Below are 12,500 nucleotides of genomic sequence, written 5' to 3'. Positions count from 1 at the left end.
ATGATAACGATAAGTTACCAACTGTAACCGGCATTTTTACGGTGCTTAATTCACTGTATCGACTCGTTTCGAATAAATCAAATTTTTGTGTATACAACATATCCATTAAGAGGTGTGACTGACTCCGAATACGACAATAACAAGTCATTTATATTTCCCATTTGTCGAAGCTGATTCCTTACAAATGACTTTTCGACATGCTTTAAACTATTTTAAACTATATATGAGAAATTTATTCAGATAAATTAGTCAATTTAATAGCTTTAGTGCAAGAGGCTTAAGATCCTGCAAAACTGGAAATTTAACCCGTTTTGTTAAAAACTGAAAGTTAGCCTCTCAGACCTTTCCTGTATAATTTAAACCATTTTAATTAGAAAGAAAACAAAGTCAAAATAAACTGTTTGTTTGAAACTGCAATGCCAAATAACCAACTTTATAGTAGAGATGTGTTATTTACAACGAGTACACAAAAATGGCGGACGTCAGCTACACTGGTACAACCATATCCTACTTAAAAATTGAGGGATGTATATACGATGCTGGAGTATGTAATCGCATTTTCAAATTTCCACATTTGTCTGTATTTTCGTGTAACCATGCTGTACAGACTACTTTACTTTCCAAGCGAATGATCATTTGGCTTACAGTAGTTTTTAAAGAAGCCTGAAAACTGTAATAGTTTGAACAGGATTGGAACCTTAGCAAGCTTTTTAACCATCTAAGACTTAGAGCCTGACATTGCTAGTTTATCAAAACTATGCAGTGGCAGATGAGAGGGTGACAGACTATATTGGTTGCGGTCGCATTAGGGAGTTTATAAACACTAGTGTTAAATCAAGTTCAATCCTCCTAGGGATTCAAAGCACTAGTAGCATTAGTGAGTGTCAACACCAGTGTTACACTGCGTTTCTGTCAAGTACGACCGCAACCATTGTAAAATTAACTGAAACACAATTATCATCAGCTTAACTTATATTTTTATCCTATAGGTATGGTCAGAAACCCATAAGGGTTGAAACGTGTAACGCGCGTTCACAGCTTCCGAATATTCAGTGCTAAGTACCATATTTGGAAACCCCTTGCTCCAGTTAATTTCGCGCGAGAACATTGGTGGTATTGCGTCACGGTGTTCTTGCGAACTGATTGGTTGAATGTTTCTCTCTTGTTGTTCCAAATATGGTACTTAGCAAACTGAATATTCAGAAGCTTGTTTCCCAGCACAGAAGGGGCCGTTACACGTTTCAACCCTTATGGGTTTCTGGTATGTTATAACCCTTAACTTTAAGACGAAAATGACTTGCCCTTTGATCCCTGTATCATTGACAATCAAACTGCGTTTATTTCAAATAATACTGCATGAGATATTTTCCACTGACGAAAAAGCCTCTGTGTATTTAGGCCGTTTTCGCCTTTCAAAATTAAAGGCCTGCGGGTTTCACTTTCACTGACCCATTTCGGGTAGACTTTCATCTGCCGGACAAAAATGGCGGAGGACAAAAGATCCATTGTTATTCCGATTCAGGCCTTGCTATTTACATATTGTTATGTTCGCTTAGTTCTTTTGTTTTATGGACATTAATTATTTCGGCTCCGGTATATGAAAGACCAGCCCGCATTTCTCCCTCATATGTATAAGACGGGAGTCAACTGAAGACGAAACAGTGAAATCATTGCCAACCTCGGGGCAGCACTTTAAATAAAAAAAAATCGCTATAAATCGCTCTCGGCTTCAGTGTTTTGTTTGATATAAATACTAAAATATAAAAAAACGCTGAAGTTTGGTTTTGAAGGTTTCGTGGCATTGCAGTGACTGTCCTCTGGCCTTTGTGCTCAAAAGGACGAGCAGAAGTCTACACCAAATCGAATTTTCTGTAGAAGAATTACAAAGTTATTAAAAAACAACGGATTAAATGAACTTTTAAAGAATAAAAATGGTAACTGGACTCAACAACGCTAAACTTTGTTGCAGGGCTTATTTTTGTTTCACAAGGTAAAGAATATTGTTATTCTAAAATTAGATTGTGTAGTGATTCCCCTGCAGATAGTTTGATTCATAACCATGGAGAACAGCCAAAACCGTAACTTCATCGCATTTAAATCTGACTGATGTCTTAAAGTTTTTACGAAATACCATAACTTTCTTTTTCACTAGCCTGGAAGAATAGCTGAATGATAAATCCAACACAATGGCTAAGAATAAAGCTGGTTTGACAGTTACGACCTGCGTCTTTGCAGCGTTTTGTTTCAACGCCGCTCATTCCACTAAAAGGTTAGACTACGCAAGTGGTATTTTATTGATCGCTTTATTAAATTTTCAAGGTAATGTAGCCAAATAAAAGAGCTCTACTAACTTGGGAGACTGCAAATTGACTTGAATCAAGTGAAATGAAATCAACTGACCTTTTTCACGACGCGAGGAGAAACCGGATCTGCGGATTACCAGGATGAGAACCTCTTGGAGAAGAGTTACAGACCTTTCAACTAACGAAACCCACTCCCCTATATATAAATGTAAAATATAAATATAAATATAGTCCCACATATGGCGTCCACTGAGTCTAGGAAGTGAACCCAGGCCACATCGGTGAATAGCGAATGCTCTTTTCACTGCCCAAGCTAAACTATTGTTGTCATGATGATAGACACGTTGTAAAGAGCCCTGTGCAAAAACATATTCGTCTTTATATGCAGAATGATCCTTGCATTTGATTCCATTAATTTAATGATGGAAAATAAGCATGTCCTTCAGATACCTATTGCAGTCAAATAAAGAGCAACAGTTATTTGTCTTTCTGGCTTCAAGGCGTATCCTTACTTATTTGAAACGAAAGCCTAGTGGTCAAATCACCCAACTCAGCACACTTTAATATAATGATATGATACATAAAATTATTTCTGAGCTAAAAAGTCATCTGAGACTGGTCAATAACTAGTTCTTATATATGCGTCCCAGGAGAGGTGAAAGTACGATAAAGATAACTAGTTCAAATTAACCAATCTAGGCTTGTGAAGAAAACTCAGTATTCTTTCATCTCGAATGTAGAGCTAAATTTACGTTAAAGAATAGGGCACACACGACGGTAATTTTAGGGTTTTAGGATTAGTAAACAAATTGGAAAAATACTGATATATTGGCCACGTTTTATATTAGTTTACCCTTCGCTTTCATATCGCAAGTATGACAAAAGCGTACCTGGCTTATTTGCAAACTTGTTTCTCTTCTCTGTAAATTTTCGACGTACTTCTTCTTAGTTGATTAATGATGAATCTTGACGTTTTTTTCCAGTGACAGAGCCAGCGACATGACAGCTCTCTTAAACAAACTCATTCAAGGTTACGATAAGAGGTTGAGGCCGAATTTTGGAGGTAATATTGCTATTTATAAAAAAGTAGAGCGAGTTTCAATCGAGTGTCGTAAAACCAAAACCAAGAAATTACTTTGGCCAATCAAAAAGGACGGAGACAATCCAGTAAACCAATCAAACCTCGCACCAATTATACGTAGCCGACACAAAGCGCGAGGCACGATTGGTTTTGGTTTCGCTTCTGGGGCCCGTTTCTCGAAAGTCCCGAAAACTTTTCAGGCCCGAAAAGCCATTTGAGAAACTGCTAACCACTTGCTTTGGAAAGCCGATCTTTTAACATGCTTTGAAGGTAACAAAAAGAAAAATAACTGTGAAGTTTGACGACTTAAATCCTCTCCGTTCTTGAGATACAAAGGGAATTGTGTCACCCGAAAATTGCCCGTAAAGTTTCGGGACTTTCGAAAGGTTGGACTTTCCCAGGTGCCCGTTTCTCGGAAGTCCCGCGAGAACTTTGAACCAATAATTGAGTGAAGTATTCATAAACCAGAGCGATTCCTTAATTACTTTCGACACTCAATTGAAAACCGCTCTAAACTTGTAAACGCATTGGAATTTCAGCGATCTTTTGTTCGAAAGTTCCTTTAAAAGTAGTTTGTGCAAACAAATTATCACAAATCATTTAGTGAATTCGTAATTAACAAATAATGAAATTCACCAGTGTAGAATTGAAAACACTGACTGAACTAGAGAAGCGAAGATAGCGAATTGCATTTAACTATTACCAAGAACATTTATTTATTTTTGGAAAATACGAGCTCAGTTCGTGTTTTACAGCTTTCTTTTGTCTCTTAGGTCCACCTGTCATAGTAACCATTGGGTTGTGGGTGTTATCCATAGACTCCATCAACGTGGTAGATATGGTAAGTTTGACTTGCTTTTTTTTAAGCGATATAGAATCCATACATGCATAGTAACCACGAGTGGATGATGACTCTAGTCTGGCTTGGAGGGGACAACTTCGAGCAAAACTGGAAGCTTCTTGTTTTCCTCAGAGGAAGCAATTTTTCCATTCAGGGCCGATATTATCAACCTTTAAGCGGTTTCAAATTAAACTACGCGCAGTCTCAGTGGGAATTGGTTGTTTTGTCGCTGTTGGCAACTGTTGTGGTTTCAAATTTTTCGAGACTGCGCATTCGAAAAACGAATGCCCACAATTTGTGGGCTTCCTTGTTGGGAAACATGCAGAGATAAAAAGACTTAATGATGACCTCTCTAAGGACGAGTTTTGGTCACCATGCGTGTGATGGATTCCACTTATATTCTCAATTTCAATTACCGATTCCCCAAGTAATTTCGTTCTTTAGAGCGTAAACTATTCGAAACGTTATCTTTACTAAGCAAACATATTCTTAAAATCCTGACACGACACAATGAAAGGTCACAATTCCAAAAAAGAAACTAGAATATGGCCACTGTGACTTCGTAAGGAATTGACCCTCAAACCAACTTTGGACCCTTTGAACCAGGTTGGATGCCTTTTAACAAAGTCTTACAAGGTAACATATACCCATTGAAGTCAGCGTTAATATTAATCTTTTGTTCATTTGTTCGCTAGATTTTTTTAAAATTTTCCTCCTTTTTCAAGGATTATAAGCTAGATTTCTTTCTGAGACAACTTTGGAACGATCCACGCTTGAAACACGATTGGAATAAAACCTTAGCACTCAGCAATACCATGTTGGATAAGATTTGGGTCCCCGACACGTACTTCGAGAATTCCAAAAGCTCGAAGTTTCATAAGGTGACAATGGTGAACAAGTTGCTGTCTATATCGCCTGATGGAGGAGTACATTATAACGCGAGGTAAACGAGTTAATAACTTTTAGTTTTAATTAATCAGTCAGTGTAGGACCAAAAAAAGCCACGTAGCAGGACATAATTTGGAATCCGGCGGACCTGGGATGGAATCTTAACATCGTACGTGGGCTAGGAATTGTTAATCTCAATCTTTTTCCGGGGATTTTCTCCGGGTACTCCGGTTTTCCTCCATCGGTAAAATCAACTCCCAGCTTATTCCATCTGGCCGTACGTGGTGCTGTGCTCTGAGGTCACGCATGGGTCGTGTTCTCCTAGCCGGCAGCATAGCTTCTTCGGTCCGTCCTCGTCGAGCTGCGCTCTTAACAATTCAGCATCTACAAGAAATAGTGATGCGCAAGCCAGATATTTTCTAAGGACGTGGAGCACTAGCACAAGACACATACATAGGACAAAAGGCACTGAGAAACGATAAGTTATAAAATTAATCCATCTGTGCATGCTTTTTGTACTTATTCGTGATTCATTAGAGCGGTTTTCGATTGAGTGTCGAAAGTAATTAGCTAATTGCTTTGGTTTTGCATTTAATTCACTCAGTGATTGGGTGAAAGTTCTCGCGCCATTGTCTCAACCAATCAGAAGTGAAAGCAAAACCAATCGTGGCTTGCGCGTGCACATTTTCCCGCGCTTTGTGACGTGTAATCACTTCGAGTCTTGATTGGTTTACTGGATTGTCTCCGTCCTTTTTGATTGGCCAAAGTTACTTTTGTTTTTGGTTTTACGACACTCAATTGAAACTCGCTCTAAGATCTTATTAATCTCGATCATGGGAGACGGCGACTTAAAGCCGTTAGGCTTTGGAGATGACTGCCAATTGCTACTTGGGAAAGCTTTGCCTTCCTTTCAATTGGCTAGCTCTAAGTCTTGGAACGCCTCGTGGTCTCTAGGCTTACACTAATTGACCTTTTTTTTCTTTCTAGAGTGACTGTGAGGGCGAATTGTCCCATGGATCTGCATTTGTTTCCTTTTGATAAACAGCAATGCAATCTAAATATCGAAAGCTGTAAGTATTTTTTTCTTTTCTAACAGACCCTGTCTTTTTATTGGCTTCAAAACTTGCGAAAAACCGAGCATCTCTTGTTCACGACCGAGTCAGAAGGGGAGTGGGTCTATTCCTGATTGACCTCACAAACTGATCTACATTGCATTAACTCTTTACTCTTTGTAAACATGCATGCAAAGTAGATTGTGACGTCAAATCAGGAATAGACCCACTCCCCTTCTGACTCGGTCGTGAACAAAAGATGCTGGGTTTTTCGCAAGTTTTGAAGCCTATAAAAAGGCAGGATTTGTTAGAAAAAGGAAAAAATGGCCGCAATGCGTTTGGAATAGGTGCAAAGATTCATTTTAGCGAAAAAAATATTTGGGGGTTAGAGGCACTTTAAGGTCCATATTTGCGTCTTTCCACTCTCATGAATTCAATAATCAATCGCTTTTCAATGCCCGTTTTGCGTATTCAGACGGATACAACGCTGACAACATGCAGTACCAGTGGGAAAATCGAACAGATAAAGGTGTAGCAGTGAATGACAAACTTGATGATATGCCTCAATACAATTTGACTGGCACAAACACCAGCAGAATATTTACTGTTTATTATTCAGGTATGTAAATGAACTAAATATGCCAGTTGCAGATGATGTACCATCTGAAACATGAATCTATCTTTATCAGGCTACGTCCGTTTGTCGAAATTCTGACAAATGTCGGGTTCTACTTGCAAGGAACTTTGGATTCATTTTCCATTTGTCTTCTCTCGGAGACGTCATTAGATTGGTTTCGCAGATGGCTTTTTGGCTCGGCTCCGAAAAATTTTCGTCACTCTCAATAAACGAGTCCTGCAGCCGAGTAATTCGAAGCTTGACGGCCGCTTGGAATTAAAGGTTAAACACGAAGACGCAATAAAATTGTGCAGATAAGTGCAAGGGTCATTTCTCTCTATTGTTCTGTAGCCCGCACTTCAAATATTCATTCCTTTCATCAAGTTCTTTTACGGGAACGCATGAGCCCAACAAATTGACCTGCTCCCAACTGTGTGACTTCATAGATCATTCGGTACATCGCAGAGGTCATGGGTTCGAGTCCACAACGCACCGGTGGCTCAGTTGGTCAAGCACCGGGATGCCATGCGCGAAGCCGAGCGGGAGGCCGAGAGTTCGACTCCGGCCGGAACAACACTGAGGATAAAGTGCTGACTTTGAAATGACATCTAAACATGGTTCTTCTCGGATGAGGACGATAAACCGTAGGCCCAGTGTCACAGCGCTTCAATATTCGTAACCCTGTAGGACGTAAGAGAACCCACACACTATTCGCAAAGAGTATGGGGCATGGTGTTCCCGGTGTTTGTGGTCTGTCCCCTGTGGAGATATTAGCTACACAAAGCTACTCTAAAATCCGAGGGTAAATAAAGATATGATGACGGTGATGATCCCGTTGGAGCCACCTGAATTTTTCAGGTGTCGATAAGAGACACTTGCTTAAATTTTCCAGATAAATGTGAGAATCATTTATCTCTTTCGTCTATATATAAACATTTGTTTCGGGGGGTTTTTAATAGACCTTATTCACGATAGCCGCCATGTTGGATTTGCCTTTATCATGCAAATTAGCTACACACTTCTGAGGGGGCAAACAACACAAGTTCGAGAGGTACTAACGAACATCTTAGCCACACAGATGATTTGTTTCACGTTCATTGAATGTTTATCACCTAAGGAGTAAAATAGAATGATTACACAATGTACTTCGATGTTTTTTTAGTGAAAAATGAGCAGATAACGAAGTAGAAAGTCAAAATGTCGGAGGCAATCAAAAGATATAAAATTATTGTAAAAGGTACTTAATTCTAAATTCTAAAATGTACTTTTATCAATGTTAATTCAACATTTCGACGAGCCAATTTTCCGCACTTTGCCTTTATTCCAATGTTTGCCCCCCAGCATAACACATGGCTAATTTGCATGACAATTTGAAAACCAACATGGCGGCTATCGTGAATAAGGGCTATTGCATAAATTACCACTGAGCTCTGTTCGCGACCAGAGTTGATCAATCTCGTCCCCAGAGTCCTCGGACTTTTTGGTCTTTGAAAGCCCGAGGACTCTGGGGGACGAGATTGACAGTTGATAGACAAATCATCCGCATGTGCCTGTAGCACCACGCCTCTTTAAGTGGCGTGGTGCTACAGGCACCAATAAGGGTGCGTCTTCGGGTTTAATGTGTTACTGAAACCTGCTATTTTTTAAATTTTATTTTAGGAAACTGGTCTCGTCTATGTTCTTCATTCAGTTTTACCAGGAGAACTGGGTATTTCCTGATACACATCTATGCTCCGTGCGCTCTGATAGTGATTCTGTCGTGGATATCATTTTGCATTCCTCACGATTCTACTGCTGCTCGCATAGCACTTGGAATCACTTCAGTGCTAACTATTACCACGATATTAAACATGTTGAATACTACAATGCCAAAGGTGACGAGCACATTATCTTTTTTATTTAATATCGAAAGCAATCTTGCGTTTTGATGGCTCGGGATTGTAACATTTGAATGTGATATCTTGTCTCGTTTTATGCTAATCATGCGGAGCAATTCTGGCTGCTTTTCAGTTATCCTCTGGTGCTAAGAGCCGGTTGCACGAATCTTTTTTGTTGGTTAATGATTTATTCCCTTTGAAGTTTCATTTGGATAGTGTCTTCTATCTCTACCTTGACGTTTTGACAAAGCACAGGGGTGCAAGGTATAATAGGTCTCCCGGAAGGTATTGAGGAACGTGTTGCCAGGCGGCGCATTGAGTTTATAGCAAATAAATAAGTATCCGAGAAAACTTGAAAGTCAAACCAAATGCAAACGTAGTAACAATTAAAGGCAACACTTTTAGACTCAACATCTTTTAAACAGAGTTTAGCACTCCCAAGTAAATTTAAATATTTTGACCAAGGATCAGTGTTCAAGGTCAAAAGAATTGTTGATAAGGCAAGAGACAGAAACTAAGAGTAACCTGCGATCAGGCGTTCTTTTCTAAAGACCAGAGGAGAGAGCATTTTATTAATTTTATTCGAAGCAAATAAATCCTAGGAAGTTCTAGAGGAGTAATAATTAGTAGAAACTCCGTGACGTAAGCTAAACTTTGTGTAAATATCGGGCATTGGGTGTAGGCCCACGGTTTGATCCTTTAAGTGAAAAAGAGAGTTCAAATGAAGGCTGAAGCTAGTCGAGGTTTTCAAATTGACAGCTGCGATGTTTTTTTACAATCAATGTAAATAGCTTCCATTTCAATGGCGCTGATAAACCATCATTTAAGTCTACATGGTGATTATTTTAAAACGGTTCGTATTCGAACATGGTGATGAGTACCTGCGTCAGTCATATACGCTAAAAAAATCATATGCCTGTGCTTGTGTCGAAAGTCCAGAGGTAATTGGAGTTACCACGAACCAGAGAAACCGGCGACCTCGAGTCTTGGAAATGCCGAATTTGTGCTCCATTTGAAAATTACTGGACTGTGGACTATTTCTTAACTTCATAACCGTCCTTAAAGTCCCAATGACGCTTATTTTTTCACCGGTTTTTTAACTTGTCAATTAAATGTCTATTTCTTTTGCCCGTTGCTTTCTGAAGAGATAGAACAAGTTACTTCTTTGACGTCATTAGTTACCAAGGGTCAACTGACTCGGCCAAAATTTTCTGCGTATAAATGAAAGGCCCGCTAAAACGCGTAGATACACTATAAGGGAAAACTTTTTCAAGTACTATAAGCCAGACACAATTGATATTTAAACGAAAAGACAAAAAAAACGAGGAAAAAATAAGCGCAGAGACTAAGAGGCTGCCGGTCATAAGTGTTTTAATCAGTTTCGTCTTGGTCCCTTTCTTTTCCGCAGGTATCGTACGTCAAAGCCATAGACTGGTATCTCATTGGTAGTTTTCTCTTTGTGTTTGGAGTGCTTGGCGAATATACATTCATACTTTATGTGGTGAACGTTCACAACAAACGGTTAAAGAGAATAATAGCAGCGCAAGAGCTTGAAGACGCGGTAGGTAAAAATGAAACATGAATTACATTTTGTAGGTACGGGTCCGAAATTGACTGATCATAGCGATTTGAGGGGTGGGGAGAGGTGGGGCTGCTAGGTCACATAAGGAATGAGGTTCAAGTTCTTAACTATTCGTTTTCTTGCAGCGCAGGCAGCCCAATCACAGTGAGTGAGTTTCAAGTTATGCGAAGATGTTGGTGACTGATGCATGTCGATCTAAACGGTTGAAACTTAAGGAATGGCGGCTGAAATAATCGTATTCATGAAAACTAAAGCCTTCCTATCTTCACTCCACTGTCTTCACGTTATATTCTGCTGGGTTTACTTGCAATATTAGCGATTTTTTTCTCCCAGGTTCTCTCTCTCTCTCTAAGAGAGGGGGCGGCTGAAGACAAAGCAGCTAGCACTCGAACTACGAATTGAAAGCCAATAAATCCCCAAGAATGCAACGCATCCGCTTCAAATCACCAGCAACAGTCCCATAGATTAATTTCGTCTCTTTTCTAAGCCAATTATCTGCAAATTGGACAAAAACGACTGGCTCGCTTCCCAGCCCAAATTTGACCGTTTTTTCAATTCGTATATTTTGCGTGCACAAATTTGAAATCCGCCGTTAGGTTATTATTTATATATCGATGATTTCTTACCGCATGTTTCTTTTTATTTTCTCTTCCAGGAGGAGGAACAAGTAGCAAAGCGTGGTTCTTCAAACTCGGCAATAAATGGCGGTCTGCCTCACAAAAATCGCCTTTATGACAGTAAATATGGATACGACCCTCTTGAGGTAACTGAGCCAAATAGACTAGGTGACTTGATAGCTCTGCTGATACTAGGGAGCGCAGGGCAATGTTGAAAGATTAAATGATGGGCTGTTTCACAACCGGTCACATACAAAGACAATAATATGCTTTTTCGTTAATGGTTTTAACCCAGGAGTCACATCATATTAAGTGCAGTCGTCCAATTGTGCGGTAGTCTTGAGAAGCACTGTTTGGGATGAGACTGACTGGCGTTTGAGCAACCTGACAGGATGTCATCTTTGAAGTCAAGGTATTTGTTTATAGCGTTTACCGACGTAACACATATCACTTGACTTTGAAGATGACTTCCGCACAGGTTGTAGAAACGTCAATGTCGTCCCCTGGACGAGCGTACTTCACTTGGCTGAGAAGTTCTGAAAGGCTTGCATTGTATATTTGGTCAAGGAAAGAATTAGCCTTTATTTGGAGTTGTTTTGTTTTTTTGTTTGTCTCTTTAGTTTTACGTGATCTCTGCTCCGTCACAGGCAGAAGGAAGCTAATTCTCTCTAACATGAGCCCCTTCGTAACTGCCAGCTAAGTAGCAACCCTACTTAACAAGTCGTTCCCCGGATGTGCACTGACGCTCCAGAATAGAGCTGAGAAATGACAATCTGTTTCAAACAAATATTAACGCACTATTTTCCCCGTTTTATTATACCTCAGAGTTACAGTGCCTTTACCGAAAAATCGAAGAAACCAACAAGTCATCTGTGTGAAAGATCAAAAGCCAGGCGCCGTAACTCAATTGGTGATACTGAGCACAGACCGCTGACCTACCCCAGAACCCCGCAGTGCGGTATCAAGAGGTCATTTCTGCGTCTGATCGACCCTGACTGCATCGACGACTATGCTAGAATTCTCTTTCCGATATGTTTTTTGCTATTCAATGCTGTATACTGGTTACGGTTTAGACTCCTTTGAGTTTACGCCGGCAAGAGTTTTCGGCAGTCCATCGTAAGCAATATTGATTGTGTCAAGAGCCCATTTTGGAAGGTGCGCTGTGGTCTACGCCCGCGTTAGATCGACGATGTCGTTAACAGAGTGCGCATTTGTGCACTGAATGCTCTAGCGTGAGACTTTACATTGCATCTGCCGCTTTAGCTGGATTTTCGACGGTTTAAATTGAAACGTCTAGAGGCTGAGCGCAGGCCACTGCTTTATGACCTTTATCGTTGATGGGAAATTAGTCTAATACTATCAGTCGTTCATTTGCTAGTCACTTGATGAAACATAGTTTCACGCTACCACGGCTTAAAATGAATGCAACTTCAAATGTTACGATTCGAAACTCGAAGTTCTGAGACTCCTTCCAAGTGTCGTCTTCATGGGTGATAACACTGTTACACTAAGCCTTTTAAACGCTCATTAATTAACGTCATTTTTTTGTTAATGAGGTGATCAAAAATAATGAGATGTGAATTTGCCTTTTGGCAAAAAGCAAATTTCATCCCCCTTCCCCCCCCCCTCCCCCCCCCCCCGTT

General features: G+C 40.0%; 1 protein-coding gene across 6 annotated transcripts in view; it reads left to right on the top strand.

Annotated features, from left to right (window-relative positions):
* The window catches only part of LOC138053806 (gamma-aminobutyric acid receptor subunit beta-3-like), a 25,319-nt gene that overhangs the window by 12,252 nt on the left and 567 nt on the right, over window positions 1-12,500 (top strand). For 4 of the 6 annotated variants that reach the window (XM_068900357.1, XM_068900369.1, XM_068900367.1 and 1 more), the window contains exons 2-11: window positions 2,153-2,269; window positions 3,287-3,366; window positions 4,158-4,225; window positions 4,951-5,168; window positions 6,101-6,183; window positions 6,641-6,784; window positions 8,441-8,655; window positions 10,067-10,219; window positions 10,896-11,003; window positions 11,683-12,500. The exon at window positions 11,683-12,500 is cut by the window's right edge. In XM_068900357.1, the coding sequence (XP_068756458.1) occupies window positions 2,187-2,269; window positions 3,287-3,366; window positions 4,158-4,225; window positions 4,951-5,168; window positions 6,101-6,183; window positions 6,641-6,784; window positions 8,441-8,655; window positions 10,067-10,219; window positions 10,896-11,003; window positions 11,683-11,940 (1,410 nt within the window). In that variant the 5' untranslated portion in view covers window positions 2,153-2,186 and the 3' untranslated portion in view covers window positions 11,941-12,500. Of the gene's footprint in view, window positions 1-992; window positions 1,262-2,152; window positions 2,270-3,286; window positions 3,367-4,157; window positions 4,226-4,950; window positions 5,169-6,100; window positions 6,184-6,640; window positions 6,785-8,440; window positions 8,656-10,066; window positions 10,220-10,895; window positions 11,004-11,682 lie in introns of those variants that run through there. The other 2 variants (XM_068900372.1, XM_068900353.1) reach the window with 2 other exon arrangements.

Source organism: Montipora capricornis, chromosome 1 (assembly GCF_036669925.1).
Source record: "Montipora capricornis isolate CH-2021 chromosome 1, ASM3666992v2, whole genome shotgun sequence".
NCBI classification, from domain to species: domain Eukaryota; kingdom Metazoa; phylum Cnidaria; class Anthozoa; order Scleractinia; family Acroporidae; genus Montipora; species Montipora capricornis.
Note: the sequence above shows the minus strand (reverse complement) of the source record. Positions and strands in the feature narration are given on the sequence as shown.